General features: G+C 30.3%; 1 protein-coding gene across 8 annotated transcripts in view; it reads left to right on the forward strand.

Moving 5' to 3' along the window:
* Positions 1–21,097, forward strand: part of LOC306999208 (M1-specific T cell receptor alpha chain-like) — a 50,590-nt gene extending 29,493 nt beyond the window's left edge. For 4 of the 8 annotated variants that reach the window (XM_079613722.1, XM_079613721.1, XM_079613723.1 and 1 more), the window contains 4 exons: positions 18,307–18,498; positions 18,587–18,634; positions 18,821–18,928; positions 20,534–21,095. In XM_079613722.1, the coding sequence (XP_079469848.1) occupies positions 18,307–18,498; positions 18,587–18,634; positions 18,821–18,927 (347 nt within the window). In that variant the 3' untranslated portion in view covers position 18,928; positions 20,534–21,095. Of the gene's footprint in view, positions 1–9,905; positions 9,994–13,706; positions 13,849–15,146; positions 15,306–16,954; positions 17,122–18,306; positions 18,499–18,586; positions 18,635–18,820; positions 18,929–20,533 lie in introns of those variants that run through there. The other 4 variants (XM_079613720.1, XM_079613719.1, XM_079613717.1 and 1 more) reach the window with 4 other exon arrangements.
* The last annotated feature ends 430 nt before the right edge of the window (positions 21,098–21,527 follow it).

A 21,527-nucleotide genomic window follows, 5' to 3' on the forward strand; every position in this document is an offset into this window, starting at 1 on the left:
AGTTGGAACTTTAAATGTGTTTTGGGACCCCCTTTTTTGTCGAGAGCTTTAGCAATGTGTCATTTTTGGAAGTGGAACTTTGCTCTCAGTGGAATCCAGTAAGATTTTTTGCCTTACTTATTTTTTGCCAATCAAATTTACTTTCAAGTTAAATTAAATTTTAAATGTTAATTATGACCATACTGCTTATTATTTTTGTAAATGTTAATCATTTATTATATCTAAATACTAATCATTCAATCTAAAATAACCAAATATTCACTCAGTATAGCACAAATTACACTTTAGACTTTAACCTTTTATTGTCTTGGGGCAGTTTGTTCTGCAGCATGGAAAATCACCATCACATGCAAGTCAGACAAATACACAACATCAATAATACATAAAAAACTACACAATATGTAACAAATATTAAACCCACATCAAGCATCATGATGCATTATGTTTGCTAATTGCATCTACACTACACATCTACACTGTACTATATAACAAAAAACTTTGATAGTATCACAGAGTGTCAGTTACATAAGAATAAGTTATTGATAGTGTGTATGTCAGTGTGTGACATCAACTGGAATAGGAAAAGTTATATTTGGAGCCGGGACCCAATTGAAAGTTCAAATTAGTGAGTATAGTGCCCAACATAGTACATTAATGTTTATTTAACGTTTTACTTCACATAATGTGCAGTTTATTTCTATCTTATGGTTTTGACATTGATAACTCATTCATTGAGTTTTTGTGCTATGGTTAATTGCTGTGTGTATATTGGCAATAAGATTGTATTTGGAAGAGGGACCCAAGTAGTTGTCGCTGCACGTAAGTCATATTATGATTTGACATTCAAACACTAAATTTGTAGTTTCTCAGCACAGACAATTAGAGTCCTTTAGAGATGTCCAAACGTGCCAACAAAAGTCTGAGCAGTAATGAAAACCAATATTTTTGTATTCCTATTCCTAATCCAATCGTTGTCTTCTACTAATGAATTAACTAATTAACAGTTTATTTATTCATGAAATTGGAAATACAGCGCTTGCTGATTAACTATGATCTCACAAATTCAGTGTAAACCTTAAAATGACAAGATTTCACTTTAGTACTCAGTGTAATGACTATACTGTGTGAATGATGGATTTTGAAAAATAACATTTGGCTCAGGGACAAAATTAAGTTATTTTATTATCTTTTTATACAGGCTTTTGTACTAACACTATAATATTAAAATATATTATTATGATATTCAATTGCAACAACTCTTGAACTTGAAACTCTAAAGCACAATGCCAAGAACAAGAAAGTTAGCATTGGGTATTTGCAATGGAGTCAGAGGTTGTGTGACTGATGGAATTAGAATAATATTTGGCAAAGGAACAGAACTCAAAATACAACCGAGTAAGTGTGAATTCATCCTAAAGTTAACATTTTCAGACTAATGATGTGCATTACAATTCTGCAATCAATCAGTTATATTCTATACATATTTTTTTTTTGTAGATAGTTTTTAAAAGTAGTTTCAATCTTTTTCCATGCAATGTAGAAATCACAGCAAAAAAAAAAAAAAAAAAAAAAAAAGCAAAATAATTGATATGGCAATTGTGCTAAGTACAGTTTTTATGCACACTGCTTTCATTGTGTGACATCAAACTGGAAGGTCATTTTTGGTTCAGGAATTACACTGAGAGTTGAGCAAAGTGAGTATTAATCAGAGCATATTTTACGTTTTTCTTCAGATATTATTGAAGTATGTTAGTTTTATATGAGTTTGTGAGTGTTCAGTTATGACATCTTTTGTAGCATTAAAAAAATATTTTAAAATAACTTATTTAATATGTTTTCTGGCATTCCAATCAGCAGTTATGTGTTTTAGATCTTAAATTTAGTCAGATTTTAATGGAACGTTAAGCATCTGACAAATGCAAGACTTTTTGGTGCATGCCTAAAGGCTGTGTGAATACTGGGTATAAGATTTTCTTTGGCAGTGGAACCAATCTTGTCATACTATCAAGTAAGTTACATTTAAAAACAACAAAAATAATATTCAGTAATCATCGTTCATTTCGTTAATATTATTCCACATTAATAAAACAAAAATAGAGGTTGCGCAAATTCCAATAAGGTTGTATTTGGCAAAAGGATCAAACCTTTAGGTTTTCATTTTGATTTAAAATGATGAATTCACTATCATATGTAGTATTATGTGAATTATGACCTGAAATATGTCTGTGTGAATAATGCCAATATTAATTTCTTTAGTAAAGGTAAAAAGCTCAACATGGAAGCAAGCAAGTTCTGAATATTTGGAAGCCTAAATGCTTTTGGGTAGTTTGTTATTAATGCAAATAATCATAGTCATTCTAAATTTTAAAGGATCAGAAGTTTCATAACTTTTTTTTTAATTCTATTAATTATGTTTCATGACAGCTACGGTAAAAAAAATTGCTTCGATTATTTATCACAACTTAAAATCCAACATTGTTTCAACTTTAAAAAGTATGTGTTCATGCTTGACTTAAAATATTAAGTTTAGTTAACTTTAGTTTAGTTTAGTTAAGTTGGATATTTAAGTTATCTCAACAAATTTTAAGTTGTTATACTAATTGCAGCCACATTTTTTTACAGTGTACACGTAAAAATTATTTTGGTTTGACAAATATGAAACTTAGAGTCTATTGTAAGTGACTTCTGTTATTATCTTAATATAGTTCCTACTAAAAGTAGCTTGCATTAATGCACTGACTGCATTATTAAAACGTTTATAGAAAATTATAGTATAAAGTAAATATAGTGTTTATACACCATAACTTTGCAGTAGCAGACACAAGTTACTGTAATGAGTATATATGCTGTGTGAATCAAGGATTTGGCAAGCTGACATTTGGTTCTGGGACAAAATTAATTGTTCATTCAAGTGAGTTTTACATTTTACATTTCTATTACATTTCTTTTACATTAATAGTACTAAAGAAAATCGCCACTGTTTAGAAGTTGTTAAAGTACAGTACAGTATGTACAGTATTACATAAAATAGAAAAACTTAAAAGCCCTCAACACACGCTCACACATGGTTTTTGTTATGGACCCGGCCCATGTGTGACTAATGCTCGAAAGATAATCTTTGGGACGGGGACGATACTCACTGTAGAAACAAGTAAGTTGCGTTGCTAAAAGGCATTAAAGTAAAAAAAAACAGAAGATAAAAACCGAATATCAAAACTGGTATGCAAAAGTACTTGATGTTATACTCTGTGTCTCAAATATTTGCACATTGCTGGATATTTGTATTAGGCTAAGTCTCATTTAAATAGTAAACTATTTGACATTATCCTAAAAACAACCATTATCGAAAATATAATTAAACACTCAACAAGCGTTTGTTTATCCTACATGTTCATACACTTAGTTAAAACCCTAAGTTTGTTTATTGTTGGAATTTCTAAAGTAGCTTTTCAATAGTATAAGAATTTGAGTAAAGTTTTTAGTTCATTGGAAAGGGGACCAAACTTGTTGTACAAACAAGTGAGTTTTGTTGTCTTATATTTATATATATATATTTTCACTAAACATTATTGATTTTTTGGACGCCATTATGAGTAGCTTTAAAATATAATGTAGGCCTAAACGCTCCAAAATTAGAATTGCAATATGCCCTTCTAAAGATAATAGACAAAAATGTTAAATGATCAAACCAGTTATTTCTAATTTAATTTCAGTTTCACGAGAAAGATTAGGTCAGTTAGTTTTTGTAACTAAGTCTGTCCATGTGTGACTGCGGGAAATAAACTTATCTTTGCAACAGGGACAGAGCTTATCATAGAAAACAGTAAGTTACTTGAAATATATTTTCAATCCTTCTTTTCAATTTATTAAGTTTAAAACTCGCTGTGTTAAAGTATTTAAAATGTGTCTGCATATATCATTCCTCATAATACAGATCACATAAAATTAGTACTGATTATAATCTAGCTTTTATAAATGCTGATACTGAAACAGTGTGGACATCATTAGTGAATTCATTAGATTTGACTTGCTGAACTGTAGTCTGTAGATGGTATAATTCCAGACAGTACTGTTTGTAAAATAGCTGGAAGGCATTAGTTTTTGGCACATAGTCAATGGGTGTGTGAATGTGAATAAGATTATCTTTGGGAAAGGAACCAAACTTGTTGTGGAAACAAGTAAGTAATGCATTTCTGAAAGTCAACATGAACAAATACTAACATTTTAAAGGTCAGTTCAAACTGATGTCTAAAAAATATCAAATCTGTGTTGTGATATTTTGATTTTTTTTTTTAAACTTAATTGTTGTTAAATGGTCAAGATCATAAATTCTTTAAAGTTCGCAAAAATACATTTGGTACTGGTTAGGTTTTTAAATCTAAATTACTTATCATTATCATAATCACTTGCATTATTATTTTCCAGCTTAGCTATAATTTTCCAAACTAATCAAACAAGTCATACCTAAAAGTAAAATATATAAACACCGCCAAAAGATGGAACCTCACTGGCCAAACGTGTACTAAGGGTAAATGTACCATTCTATACTGGTGTGTGAATAGGAACAACAAGATCATATTTGGGACCGGCACCAGTCTCATTGTTACTTCAAGTAAGATATTTTGTTTAATCAGATAGAATTGTAATAATAAAAATTGTGATCCTTAACATATTTCTTTTAAACCTTAAAAAAGTAAGATAAAGTTTAATCATAAAAAACACAAAAATCTGTAATTAATATTTGCATGAATAAAAGTGCTTCCCAAATGCATACTGTATATTCAATAATTCAACAGTTTATTACGACTTTCACTTAAAATGATACATATTTGCAAAGTATACAAATTTTACAACTATAAAGGTCATACCAGCTACAGTAGCATTGAATATTAATATATTATACTATTATAATAGCGGTTATAGTGCTTCATGTATTGAGCTACTTGTTTTTGCTATATAGTCAATGGCTGTGTGAATGATGGATATAAGATTTTCTTTGGTAAGGGGACCAAAGTCATAGTACAATCAAGTAAGTTAGGATTTTTTTCTAATTATACAGTTAAATTACTTCAATCAGTCAATTAAGTTAATCAGATTTTCAATTAGAAAGATTAATTCAAGATCATATATAATGTGTTATGTGAATTATGGCCTATTGAATATGACACAAGTTGTTGGTGCACGCTCAATGACTGTGTGAATAATGCCAACAGGATTTTCTTTAGTAAAGGGACAAAACTCAACATAGAAGCAAGTAAGTTCTGAGCTTTTGAAAACTTAAATGCTATTGGTAGTTTGTTATTAATGCAAATAATCAGTTATTGACAAAATTATGCTGTTATTCATCACAAAAACATGAATAGCTAATCATTAATTTGCATATTAGTTAAATTATGAAGAAACGCCAGTTGTATAAATTTAACAAAAATTATTTTGATTAATTATGTTTCATGACAGCTATACAGGTAATTTTTTTTTGGGATTTGACAAATATGAAACTTGAAAGTATGAAAGTCTATTGTAAGGTATGTTAATATAATTATAAAGTAGCTTGCATTAATGCACAAACTGAAAGTTTATGGAAAATTACAGTATCAAGTAAATATCAATTGTTCATACACGATAACTTGGCTATAGAAGCAACCCGATCACACTAAATGCGTCTCTGTAGCACGCAGTGTGTTTATTGTGTAATTTATACGCGAAAATGAGTTTTTACGTGCATAGGATACGCATGGGTTGGTTAGGATAGGTTTAGTAGTGGTGTGGGGTGCGTGTGTATTAGTGTGGGTGCGTGTGTATTATACGTTTGGGTAGAATTAATAGTGTGGGGTGCGTGTGTATTATACGTTTGGGTAGAATTAATAGTGTGGGGTGCGTGTGTATTACACGCAATGAAGTGCGTATCAAATGCACGCGAAAACTGCGTATCATATGCACGTAAAAACTAATTTTCGCGTATAAATTGCACGATAAACACACTGCGTGCTATAGAGACACATTTACGTGAGAACAGACACAAGTTACTGTAATGAGTATATATGGTGTGTGAATCAAGGGCTTGACAAGCTGATATTTGGTTCTGGGACAAAATTAACGGTTCATTCAAGTGAGTTAAATTTTTTTTCATTCTTTTACATTAACATAAAAATAGTACTGAAGTCACTCTTTAGGAGAAAAATCTTTTTAAAAAGTGATATATTATTGCAAAACAAAAGCCCCAGTGTGATTAAACCTGACACAGGTTGTTAAAGTACTTGCATTTAATTTATTACATTAAAAAAAGTATTTAAAGCTCACAACACTTCAGGCTATGGTTTTTGTTATGGACCCGGCCCATGTGTGACTAATGCTCAAAAGATAATCTTTGGGACGGGGACAATACTCACTGTAGAAACAAGTAAGTTTGCATTGTTCAATAAATGAAAAAGCAACTAAGTAGATAAATACTGAATATTAAAGTAAGTTGATGCTATACTCTGATATTTTGTAATCAGTCTCATAATGTAGTTCTATAATATAGTTTTCACATTGCAGCTTAATCACAGTATATTTTGATCAAATCTTATTTAAATTGTAAACAATTTGACATCCTCAAAAAAAACAAAAAACATTTCCATTATCAAAATATAATTAGAAATTCAACAAGGGTTAGTTCATCCTAAATGGTCATATACTTAGTTAAAACTTTAAGTTACTTGAGATATATCCTTCTTTATCGTTTCAATTGAGCATGTTTCAATTTGCATTGTTAAATTATCTTTATATATCATTCCTCATAACTAATTATGTAATTTTTCCATTGTGTCATGAAAATTAGGAAGCTGATATGACTTAATATATTTGTAGCAAATTAAAACGAATGTCTTTCTTGAAAAATACAGTGGTAAAATGAACTCTTTCTCTGATTACATCAAACCCATTTATACAAAATACACAATATTTTCAATATTAAGTAAGCCACAATAAAACGGTGAGGTTTTTGTGATGGGGTCAGCACGTGTGTGAATGCTGCCAACAAGATTATATTTGGGAGTGGGACAAGACTAATAACAGAAACAAGTAAGCTTACATCAATGCCACTGAAAATGTTACATTGAAATATATATCATATTCCAAATGTATTGAATTTACTCCTAATTTCCACTTAAATCCCAACCAGATTAACTCGGTACAATAGCTTTATCTTATCATCAAAATGTAATATTGGCATTACCCTGACACTCTAATAAGCACTATATCAGCATTAAATGCATACAGTAAACAGTTGGACTCTGTAGAGGGCCATGTTTTTGTGTAGATACAGTTTACAGTGTGACATCAACACAATGGAAAGTAGTGTTTGGAGAAGGAACTAAATTGACAGTTGAAACAAGTGAGTATAAAATTAGTACTGATTATAATTAGTTTTTATAAATGCTGATACTGAAAAAGTGTGGACATCATTAGTGAATAGGTTTGACTTGCTAAACTGTATGGCATAATTCCAGACAGTACTGTTTGTAAAATAGCTGGAAGGCATTAGTTTTTGCCACATAGTCAATGGGTGTGTGAATGTGAATAAGATTATCTTTGGGAAAGGAACCAAACTTGTTGTGGAAACAAGTAAGTAATGCATTTCTGACAGTCAACATGAACAAATACTAACATTTTAAAGGTCAGTTCAAACTGATGTCTAAAAAATATCAAATCTGTGTTGTGATATTTAGATGTTTTTCCCCACTTCTTTAAAATGGAACGGAAACATTTAACAAACTTGAAAAATGTTTGTGATTTTGTAAAAGTGTATGTGATGTTGATAAATGGTCAAGATCAGAAATTCTTTAAAGTTGGCAAAAATACATTTGATAATGGTTAGTTTTCTAAAAACGAAATTACTATCTTATCGTTGTCATACTCGCTTGCATTATTCTTTTCTAGATTCTAGCTATAATTTTCCAAACTAATCAAACAAGTCATACCTAAAAATAAAATATAATGACTGCCAAAAGATGGAACCTCACTGGTGTACTAAGGGTAAATGTACCATACTATACTGGTGTGTGAATGGAGGGAACAACAAGATCATATTTGGGACCGGCACCAGTCTCATTGTTACTTCAAGTAAGATATTTTGTTTCATCAAATAAATAGTTTAGTAATAAAAAGTATGATCCTTTAAACCTAAACAAGATGGAGAGAAAGGTTCATCATAAAAAAAAAACACAAAAATAATTTTATAATATTAATATTTGCATGAATCAAAGTGCTTCCCAAATACATATATTCAACAATTCAACAGTAAACCTTGAAACCTTTTTGTTTAAACCTTAAACAAAACTTTGTCTACAACTTTTGTTTCACATGAAAAATAAGAACCTTTTATATGACTTTAAACCATAACTGCCTCAATGAAATGCTTACTTCAGATAAATACAATTCACAAAGAGCATTATCAGCCTTATATGATTGTTTAATAATAACTGATAGGCTATGGTATAAATAGATTCCCAATTATTCCAATCAATATTTAAGGCTACTAGTTTGTATGACCTTACAATTTATAGTATGCTTTTCAAATATGTAAACTTTTAAATTAAAGTCCACCAAATAAAGTATTCTGAATAAATATAGCCCTTATTGTTGGGCTTCAAAGCAAGAAGAGTATAGGCAACATGTTTATGTGTTCGGATAAACCACTGTGTGACTCAAGGAATTAACAAAATTATTTTTGGAAAAGGCACTCAACTCACTGTCCTTTCAAGTAAGATCAAGCTTGTCTTTTTTATTTTATATTTTAAAACCAATGTTAAATTTAAAATTGTGTTCCCATTATTTTCCCATTATTAATGAGTATCATACACTTAACATTTGACGCTAAATTTCAAAAAAAAAAAAAAAAAAAATTATTGAAAGTAAATTGGCGAAAAGAATTGTGATAGCCTATTACTTTAGTACTCTAAAATGTAATTGTTGTACAAATATGGCCTTTTATGTAATACTTCAAGTATCAGGGCAAGATGTCAAGTTCTTTATTTTAAATATAGTATAGTGGAAAATTACCATTTATGTAAGTAAAATATGAGTAGATCATATAATTGGACTGCTGTGCAAGTCTTTGGAAAAGTTTTTATTTATTTATTATTATTTTTAAAATCAGCCAAGCTTAACTAGTTCTTAGGGTTTCCATAATCTTAACCCTAATACATAACTTTGAATTTGGGATCATCAATATGTAACATCAACAATAATAGCCATTTATTGTAGAACATTAAACATCATCAAAACAAAATTTGGAATAATACCTGGTACTTAACAGATAAATTATAGAATTATTTCTTAATTAGATTGTAGGTGATAATAATAATATGTATCCCAATTCAAGGAATAAAAGCATGCCTTATCCCGGATGACTATATGTTCAGCAGCAGTTATGTGTGTATGGTCAACAGCTGTGTGACTCAAAGTGGATTCAAAATTATATTTGGAAAAGGCACTAAACTAACTGTGTTTTCAAGTAAGTTTGGCTCAGTTCTCTCAAATATCGCATAGCTTTGTATCAAATATGCATGTTTTTATGATGCTTAAGTTATAAGAGCTATATGATTATTATCAGAACAATAAATCAACGGTGATCTTCTATCTTCTTAAAAAGATTTGAAGGTATTTATCTGGGAATTAGTATTTCATAATTTTTCTTGTAATATCTAATTCCCAGATTAATACATGCAAAACGTACTGCTTGTTATTAACTTTAGGAACATCAACTCTTCTTTTGTCTTTGAAAAATAACATTTAAAAACTGATTTTTATTCTACTAAACTTTGATATAAATGGAGGTCGTTCCTTCTTTAAAGTTTTCACACTATCTTATTTAAGAGCGATTGTGACAGAATAGCTTGCAGTGTTTTTGATATCAGGATATTGCTAGTTTTTAGTATATGGCCAATGGCTGTGTGAATGCTGGACAAAAACTTTTCTTTGGGATGGGGACAAAACTTCTTGTACAAACCAGTAAGTTGTACTTTATTCTTAGTATGAATGCTTGAATGCTATTGAAACTAAATTGATGAATTTAGAATTGTGATATTACTTTAGTAGTCTAGTACTTGGAAGTATTTACAAAAAAGGCCTACTACTAAGTATATAAGGGCAATATGTCAAGTCTGTTTTACAGTTTGAACATATAAGTGACTGAATCGGAATATATTGATGGCCATCATTCCTCAAAAATACTTTTAGAGTAGTAAAAGAAAAAAAACGTAGAGTTGGGGTACTTCATGAATGAACTTGGAACTGGACGCACTCGGGTGGACTTGTACTCAAACTTGATGTAAACTTGGACAGTCAAATCCACATTATGTGTAACATGAAAGAAGAATAAGAAACAAGAAAGAAACATAAAATTAAGACAAAAGACATTAATAAACATTCCTCGCTAAAACTCAATTGGTTAAGTGCTTAGCCTCGACTCAACAAGGTGGACTCGGGCCCAACACATAAACAATTCCCTAAATTTTGTGTAAAAAACCCAACAATTAACTATTTAGGTTTTAAGGTGACTTTTCATTCCATTGTTAAAATGCTATCTCCTCTATGCTGTTCAGTGCCATCACGATGTCAATAGTTTTTTATACATGCTGAATGACTGTGTGAATGATCAAATTAGAATATCATTTGGCAAAGGAACAAAACTCATTGTACAGTCAAGTAAGTTACAATATCCAATTTTCGTACCAATATTTAATTGTATGCATAAAATGTTTATTTAAAAATGCAGTTATCTCATGTTATAGAAAAGCAAATAATGTAATGTAGAAGTATTTCAGATAAGACTGCTAGTAAACACAACTAATGTAATACCATTTTAATTATGAAAAAAACAAATACAAACAAAAACCACCAAAAGCATACTGTCAACATAAAATCAAAGAACGGAACTCAACAGAGTTTTATAAGGTTTGTCTAAAGCTTTAGTCTGTATTTTTGTTTATTTGTAGAAATTAATAATATCTAAAAAATAAATGTAATATAAATGTATCCCCCCTACAACAGTCCACATTGTACTCAGAATAAATGTATGTGCTTTACTGATGTGTGAATCCTGGAGGCACCAAGATCATATTTGGGACAGGCACCAAACTAACAATTACTTCAAGTGAGTTCATTGTCTTTTCAACAGATCATAAGTCCATATTCTTGTAGGGCGTTTATTTGGTATTTAATGGCTGCCATTGCTTTAAAACAATGTTAATTTGGATATTTAAATTTTTTATATAATAGAATGCTATTATGAGGATAATATAGATGAGTATAATATTAGAAGTTCACACATGACTTGAAATTGGTATGGTGCTTGTTGTTAACTTTAGGAACATCAACTATTCTTTTGTCTTTGAAATATAAAAAACAGACTTTTATTCTACCACTAAACTTTGATATAAATGGAGGTCGTTCCTTCTTTAAAGTTTTCACACTGCATCTTATTTAAGAGCGATTGTGACAGAATAGCTTGCAGTGTTTTTGATATCAGGATATTGCTAGTTTTTAGTATTAGGCCAATGGCTGTGTGAATACTGGACAAAAACTTTTCTTTGGGATGGGAACAAAACTTCTTGTACAAACCAGTAAGTTGTACTTTAATCTTAGTATTACATTTATTCTGTGATAAAACCATTATTTTATCAACCAAACGTGACTTTGATTGGATTGTAAAATGAAAATGACGTCACAATGTAAACTAAATGCATTACAATATTTATCATGTATCAAATACTTCTGTTCAGTGATGTTGGACTTTGGGCTAACTAAACCAAAAAAAGAAAACTGACAAATATAAAAGGATAAATGTGCCAAACAAAACCATTTGGTCAATTCTGGGCTCAACAACAATCATATTTGGGGCAGGCACCAAAATAATACATTCCAACTTTATTACTAGTTGTTCAGTATATTCAGTATATATTCATTTGTCAAGCACATTGAAAGATGGCCGCTCCAAAAATGTTGAGGACATTAAAGAGACAGAAGTGTTTGTGAAGGGAAATTTAATATCAAATTTACTGTTCCACCAAATATCAGACATTTTCATAAGAGGTTTTAAAAACCCACTTCATCCATAGACATTAGTTATTAATCTAATTCTTATTCAAATTTAATGTAATGTCAAATTACAAAACTCTTGTCTTTTATACCTATCAGAGGGAAGAGTATCCAATATATTTCTGTGTTGAGCTTTGTAGTTGTGTGACTCAAAATAGAGACAAACTGATCTTTGGGCAAGGGACTCGGCTCATTGTGTTATCGAGTAAGTTATGGATTCAGTTTTTTTAAGTTAACTTTAATTAATATTACTCAAGGTCTTTTCACTGATTGAACAGGTAGACTTGTACTAAATCTATGCAATTATTAATTTGACTGATACATTGATATATTTGAGATTTTAGAGACTTTCCGAGTACAGTCGAATTCACATCATGTGTAACATGAAAGAAAAATAAGTAACGACATAACATTCAGATACAAATACATTAATAAACATCTCCCACTCAAACTCAATTGGTTCAGTGCTTAGACTCGACAAGGTGGACTCGGGAACAAAATCAAACACTGCTGAGCAAATTTAGTTCTAATTCTTAGCATCATGATAATAGTAGCCTAGTAAAATATTTCTCATGATGTTTAAAAGTATGATCTTTAAAGTTATTTTTTAAAGTCTGAAAGACATACAATCCATGTACACGACTGGTTTTTGGTACAGAGTCGATAGCTGTGTGACTAATCAATTGAAGATGTTCTTTGGAAAGGGGACCAAACTTATAGTACAAGCAAGTAAGTTTTATCTCTAAAATTGTAATAATCACTCATTTATTTTACTTAAAATATTTTATTAGACTGCTGCATGAAAAAAAACTTATATTATATGCAATAGATAATATGTTCGTGATGATAGGGCTTCTTTCATTTTCTAAATATTCTTACAGACATTATGATCATATAATGTTCTAATAATAAAAAAAAAAAAGAGTATTGTGGAAAGTTGTTATTACTGTAAAATATGAGTAGATCATATAATTGTACTGATGTGCAAGGCTTTGGGAAAGACAAATTAACAAGTTCTTAGGATTTCCCTCTTAACCGTAATACAAATCTTTGGCATCATCAAGTAACATCAACAATAATAGCCATTTATTAGTACAACCAATCAGCATCAATACAATATTTGGAATAAAGCTGACATTTAACTGATACATTAGTTAAATTATTTCTATATTAGAGTTTAGATGATGATAATCACCTTTATCCCATTTGAAGAAATGAAAACCTTATCCCGGATGACTATATGTTCAGCAGCAGTTATGTGTGTATGGTCAACAGCTGTGTGACTCAAAGCGGATACAAAATTATATTTGGAAAAGGCACTAAACTAACTGTGTTTTCAAGTAAGTGTGGCTCAGTTCTCTCAAATATCGCATAGCTTTTTATGAAATATGCCCCTTTTTATGATTAGAACAATACATCTACAGTGATCTCCTGGTCATAATTTTTCTTGTTAATATCATACTTAATTCCCAGATAAATACATTCAAAACATACTGCTTGTTGTTAACTTTAGGAGCATCAACTCTTCTTTTGTCGTTGAAAAATAAGTAAAAATGTTATTCTACCCCCTAAACTTTGATATAAATGGAGGTCGTTCCTTCTTTAAAGTTTTCACACTGCATCTTATTTAAGAGCGATTGTGACAGAATAGCTTGCAGTGTTTTTGATATCAGGATATTGCTAGTTTTTAGTATATGGCCAATGGCTGTGTGAATGCTGGACAAAAACTTTTCTTTGGGATGGGAACCAAACTTCTTGTACAAACCAGTAAGTTTTACTTTAATCTTAGTATTACATTTATTATGTGATAAACCCATTATTTCATCAACCAAACGTGACTTTGGATTGTAAAATGAGAATGACGTCACAATGTAAACTAAATGCATTACAATAGATTTAACATGTAAACTAAAACTCTTTTATACCTATCAGAGGGAAGAGTATTCAATATATTTCTGTGTTGAGCTTTGTAGTTGTGTGACTCAAAATGGATACAAACTGATCTTTGGGCAAGGGACTCGGCTTATTGTGTTATCGAGTAAGTTATGGATTCAGTTTTTTAAGTTTACTCTAATTGATATTACTCAAGCTCTTTTCACTAATCCACCAATAGGACATGAGGTAGACTTGTACATGAGATTTTCACATCTTTTTTATTTATTTACAATATTTCAGTTTTCAACAATTTTAATTCATGCAACTATATTAATTTCACACAAATATTTTAACTACATTACTGAGTGGCTCTGACATCAAAATGAACACTGAAGTTTTGACTTGCCGTTTATGGAAGTATTTATAACACTGACAGTCACTGTGTGACTAACAACTTTGACAAAATGATATTTGCGAAGGGAACTCGGTTGTTTGTACAGACAAGTAAGTAAAACCTAACTTTTGTTTGGAAATAATTAATCTAAACATCAGATAAAAAACGAAATAAGGAAATCATGAGTTTTAAACAGAACTACAGGAGTGTCCACCTTTGTCACGCAGTAGTCCAGTTAATTGGACTAAATAATTTCTATAAGCATGATGGTACAGTAATAATCTTTCATTTAAGGATAATTATTTTCTGTGTAATCCCATTATTATACATCAACCAACTGTGACTTTGATTGTATTTTAAATGTAGAATTACTTTTGTCAAAATGCATTACAAAGATTTATCATGTCAAACAATTCTGTTCAGTGATGTTGAACTTTGGTGTTACTAAACCAAAAAAGTAAACTGACAAATATGATGGGCATTGAGTAAAAAGGATAAAAGTGCAAGACAAAACCATTGTGTGAATACTGGGTTCAACAACAAAGTCATATTTGGGGCAGGGACCAAAATAATAATAAATTCCAGTAAGTTGTTTTATCTTTTTTCACAAATTGTTCAATATATTCAGTATATATTAATTTGTCAAGCACATTAAAAGATGGCCGCTCCAAAAATGTTGTGTATGTGTATCTAAAAGTACTTTATATGGATGCACATTTATATAAAAGTTGCACTTGTGCCACCAGTCCATAAGCATAAATTAATTTTTTCTAATTCTTTATAAATCCCTTTAATGTAGAAGAAAAACATTCTAGTTAAGTCGATGTTAAATCTAACATAATGGCGGTTGTCCCTGCTACTCATGGAAGTTATTATCCCACTACTAACCACTGTGTGAATAACAATATTGGTAAAGTGTTATTTGGGAAGGGGACACAACTCTATGTACAAGCAAGTGAGTACAACCATTCAAATAATAATAGCATATTATTTTCATGGAACTTGGATGTCTTAATTTTAATGTCATGAGTAGAAAAATGTACTATTAGATTTACAGTACCACCAAATATCAGACGTTTTCAGATATTTCTAAAACCCAATTCATTCACAGACATTAGTGATTAAATCATCTAATTATTAATATAATTTAATGTAATATCAAATTACGAAACTCATGTCGTTTATACCTATCAGAGGGAAGAGTATCCAATATATTTATGTGTTGAGCTTTGTAGTTGTGTGACTCAAAATGGATACAAACTGATCTTTGGGCAAGGGACTCGGCTCATTGTGTTATCGAGTAAGTTATGGATTCAGTTTTTTTTAAAGTTTACTCTAATTGATATTACTCAAGCTCTTTTCACTAATCCACCGATTGGACAGGTAGACGTATACATGCGATTTTCACAGCTTTTTAATTTATTTACAATATTTATTTAAGTTTTCTAAAAAATTTAATTATGCAATTATTAACTTGACACAAATATTTTAACGGCATTACTGAGTGGCTCTGACAATTCAAATGAACACTGAAGTTTTGACTTGCCGTTTATGGAAGTATTTATAACATTGACAGTCACAGTGTGACTAACAACTTAGACAAAATTATATTTGCGAAAGGAACTCAGTTGTTTGTACAGAGAAGTAAGTAAAACTACTTTTGTTTGGAAATAATTATTCTAAACATCAGATAAATAAACAATGAAATAAGGAAATGAAGTAATTTAATAATAAGCTTTAAACAGAACCATGAGTTTCCACCTTTTTCACACAGTACTACAAATAAATATGTAATAATATGATTTTTAAACCAGATGTTTATGCCTAAATAAAATAAATAAAACATTGCTATAAATAATTAGCTAAATAAATTGCAGGATTAAGAATCACTACAGTAGTACAAATCTTTAATTTGAGGATACTATCCATATTTCTTACAGATATTATCAGAAATGTATAATTTTATTTATTTTATCCAGTATTACATACTGTAGGTACCATCCAAATGGTTTTTGTAATGATATATAAATCTGTGTGACTTCTAGTGTTAAAATAATCTTTGGAGGAGGGACAAAATTAACAGTACAATCAAGTAAGAGAATAATATATTTTAATAAATGAACTCTGATAATGTTGTGTAACTGTCTAGATTGATGGTTATTTAAAAATAGAGTTATAGCCACTCCTTAAAACAACATTTTAAAATAATCCGAACACATATACTTCAACATTTGAATGAACAACAATTCATGTTTTACCAAGTAATCTTTGGTTGTAACTCTTAAGCATGTTTCATAAATTCAGTAATTTATGTGGTGAAAAAGCTAAATTGAGAAATTGGAATAAAAATTATCAGCATTATAATCAATCAGCTAGACATTTGACATTCACCATGTATTAACTTTCAGTAAAAATTTGCTTTCTAATCGTAATGGCAAATATTTCGTCATATAATGATCGAAGACTATATTCGATTTCTTTTTTTAGCACTACTGAATAGATATACAAACATATTTTGAGTTGGTTAGTAAGTGTCTAAAAAGGCTGACTATTAATTTTGACAACTATCAATTGTTTATTCTAAAATAAACTAAATTTGATGTTGTTTTGATTTTGTTAGGAACTATAATACGTATAGTATTACAGAGCATCATGCATGTGTAATTTTGGCCACATGTATATGGATTATGATATGTGTGCTAATCATTGTGTGACTAACACTGCTAACAAAATCATATTTGGGAAAGGGACACACTTATCTGTGCACCCAAGTAAGTACTAGCAACCTATGGATAAGAATCTACTACATTATATCTTTTCGAATTTTGTTTGTTTTTTATAATTTAGGTACAATGTTCATTTTAGTAATGCGAACTAAAACAATTTTTTTGACATGTTTTTTCCAGGTTAAACAAGTGTTACATTTAATTGACATTTAGTCGAGTTTCATTTAAACATGGTCTGATATGGCAGAATATTCTAATAATAAAAACCTCCAATCTTGGACTAGAAGCAGGAATTGTAATCGGTACCCATTACAGCAAATAAAGAAAGAGTGAAATACAGTATAATCAAAATAAATACAGTATAATAAAAAAAAGAAGCAATTTAGAGTTTAAGCCTGAAATGTCATATTTATTGTGGTTAAAATTAAATATTATATGATGCAGAATATATTCTGTAATGAATATATACATATTCTACCATATTCATGAGGCGAATTGTTGATGCAATTAAAAACCATCTACATCTCAGCATAATTGCTAAAAGCATTGTATTACCCATGCTAGATCATGTCAGTAAGAGTTCGGATCTTGAATAAGATTAAACATAGAAACTGTAAGTTTCCGTGTTTAAGTTGATTTATGTTGGCCTTGTGATCATTGTGGTATAAATTCAACTAACACAAAGCTAGACAGTCCAATGCACTGAAAATATCTTAAATATATGTTTTCTGATACAGTGTTATATTGCTAATGTGAAATTTACATTTCATAATATATAATAAACTACTAGTTTACATATTGAAAGACTGAATGAGTTTTTGAGGTGAGGTATCAGCCTGTGGGCCTAGAAAAATGAAGTATGGAGTGAGAATTTGTCATATTATCAATATTTTAAATGTGTATTAAGTAAAATGACTTTGGTGTCATTGATTTGAGGAAAACATACTATTCTATTCCATATTCCATTCATTGAATCGACAATAAGATTTTTTTCCATTTTAATTTGAAATGTCCATCTGGAAAAAAATGTAATCAAATGAAAATGCTTTTCACATGTATAAAATTATTACAATGTTTATTGCAGCGAATGTACTTTCTAATCCAGTAAATCTGCCATAAAAGCTGTGACACATGACGAAATGTAATTGCCATTTTTTTGTCTGCATCAAACACATACACTTCATGTTTGTAAAACTAATGTGTTCGAATTTTCTTCTTATATTTTTACAGGACAAAAAAAGGAACCAGAATTTTACAAACTTAAAGTTTCTGGCAACTCGTCGTGTCTGGCAACTGACTTCACGGACCATTCAGCTGTAAATTTCAGTCATTTAATGCCAGCAGTGAGATATTCAGGCAAAGATTACCAAAACTACTACAGTGAATTTGCCATTGTAGATGAAAACAAATGCCCAGAAAAAGGTAGGAATTACCACAATAATAAAAAAAGTCATCTTAATTCCTAAAATATTTGGTTGCATTAGATTAACCTACTTTATTTCACATTCAGACAGCTGTGCAGGATCATCCAGTCAAAGTGGTGATGATATAGAAAAAGGTAAGTGTTTTCCTTTTTTTTTTCTTTTTTTTTTCAGATTTCAGATTGTAGGGATAGCCTACTATCATTTTAATAAACATTAAACAAATTTGAAAACTGGATGAAAGTGCTGGATCATACATGCTGGATTGTGCAAAACGCACGGGAAACCCTAAAGACATACTAATTGTATTTTTATTTCTGCAGATGAAAAAATCAACTTCTTGTCACTGGGGCTCTTTTGGCTGAGAATCCTCTTTCTGAAGACTGTTGTGTTCAACGTCCTGGTGACTTTCAAAGCATGGATGAGCTAACGTGAGTGACCATGCTATATCTTCTGACAATGGGTCTCATTCACTAACTGTGTGTTAACATTTGTTCGTATTTGTTCGTTTTTTTTTAAGTTAAGCATTTAGATTTATTATTAGTTTAAGATAATATTTAGTAACTGAAACATACATTCAAATAAGACAGCGGCTATTTGCATTGTGTTCATTTGCATTAACAAAAATCATTTTCTTTGCACTTAGCGCAAATAATGTTAAATGCTATTTATGTATTGTGGTATTTTTTAAAACAGTATGCAACATTTTCAGCATATAGCCTATGACTTATTAATAGATTATACATAAATAGATGCCATGTTATTGAGACATTACTTGTCTCTGTCTTGAAAACACTATAGTGTAAATTAAACAAAGTTAAAAAAAAATTAAGCTTTGACAAAATCACTGTTTTTGTAAAAAAAATTAAAATATGTTCATGATTGTGGTTGCCAGATTTCAAGAATTTAAATCTCCCCATTCAGAGCTTTTCTGTTAAAAGATCAAAGTTTTTGCTTAATCTTTGCAATATGGCAACCATGCGCACACACGTTTTGAAGCGCGGATAACCTGAAAACCGACAAACAAGTTAGCTGGAGTTTATCAATCTCCAATGAGATATTCTGGTAAAAAGAAAAAGTGTCATCCAGCCAGCGTTTGTTCTGCCACTTTGTTGCTGCGACTAGGCTAAATCTGCGATCAAACCTTCTCAGTGATAAACTGTAATAAATCCAAACATAGATCTCGACTATATTTGTGATTGTGGTTGTTAAATAAATGCACTTGCGCTACCTTTGATAACAATCGTTGTAATTATATTTTTGAGCAAAATAATCAGGATTATCAATTTTACCATTATGCAGCAAGACAAAAATGTGACTAGGTTTTCATGACTAAAACTAGACTAAAATGCCGATTTTGTCGATTAAAACTTGACTAAACAAAAACAGAACAAGGTTGATTTTATGATCAAAACAAAAAAGTACACTCGACTACCCTACACCTATACCCCTAACTTTATCAGATAACTTTATTCACACTATTAAATTCCTAAGGCACTTTATTTCCACTTTTTGAATATTTCCGTAGTCTTTATTTTAAATACGAAGAAGAATGTGTTCGTAAAAGGCAGATTCATCAAAACATAACGCCACACACACCCACCCGTCAGCAGGAGTTCTTTTGTCCGGCTCAATTAGACAATAGTGGGCGGAGTTAGTGTTAATAGCCTCTGACAACAGGTGGTGTAAATAAACACTATAAATATAAATGAAAAAAAGAAGACTCCCGGCGAACTAGATTATAGTTCTATTACAGTAATTTAACAAAAATAGTGTACAAACTGGGATAGGTTCTATACTTTTGATCTTTATAAAATAAATTTAATGAGTATCAAGTCAACTGGTTGTGAATGGCACACATGGCTTTACTCGAAGATCTTGCTGCAAATTTTCTCAGAATATTTTCTGCAAACATACAGTAAGTACGCAACTTGTATACAATCATTAGTGAATGAGACCCCAAATATTTCATTAGCGAACTCTATATGTGTTGTTTTGTTTGAAGAATTACAATTGGTCTATTATTTGTCTTTCAGATCTCACAAATCCAAGTCGTTTTCCATCAGCTGGATTTATCACAGTGCCTTCACCGAAGACAACCGGAAATGTTGCATCACATTTGAGAGCCATTAGATTTGCACCGTTGTTGTTAAATGATGATCAAGGGATTGTGTAACCTCCCTCAGTTATGCTATAATGCTTATGGTTTTAAGAATCATATACGGTATACACATTTGAATGTAATGTGTTTATATGCTTTTATAATATGGGCTCAACTATTCTAGTTTAGGATACAATAGACGTATATGCCGCCATTTTGTTGTTTCTAATTTAGCAACTTAGATGTAGTTCATGTTTAATTTCTCTTTATTTTAATGGTTTCTACATTTATTATCTAAAAATATATTATTTTGTACAACTTATTTTTTAAATGACTTTGAAGCTGGATTACATCTGAAAATTCTGTCTATAGCTTTCATTTTTTGCAACATATCCACAATTAAGTGGACTTGTGCTTCCTTCTACAATGACTGACTTGAATTCAATAATGACTGTGTATTGTGCAAAACATATGAAAATAAAATGCATAAATAACCAACTTTGGGCTTCTGTGTATTATAAACATACAAAATCCAACCAGATGAAAATCTATAGGTATACTTAATGGAACCTTGACTAACCATTAAGATCACTTGAACTAAGTGATAATCAAATGTATTACAACGAATGAGAATGGATTAAAGATTTGTGGTCATGTACTTACATAAAAAAATAAGGTACAATGTGCTTGTGTTCAATGTTCATGTTGTAGTGCAAAACAATTTTACTGCTATTGAGATGGGATCATATACATACTGTATGGGTAAAGTTAAGGCCAGGTTTAGTCAGGTTTGATGGTTTTAGTTTAAGGGTGGGTTAAGGTGTAAGGCCAACAGTTTACAATTACTAATAAATGAGTATGCAGTGTGTTTCCATATGTAATCAAGAGTGCAACAGTGAATATGCAGGTATTTTTATTTTTTTTGTAAA

This window comes from Phoxinus phoxinus (genome assembly GCF_949152265.1).
Source record: "Phoxinus phoxinus genome assembly, chromosome: 5".
Lineage (NCBI taxonomy): Eukaryota > Metazoa > Chordata > Actinopteri > Cypriniformes > Leuciscidae > Phoxinus > Phoxinus phoxinus.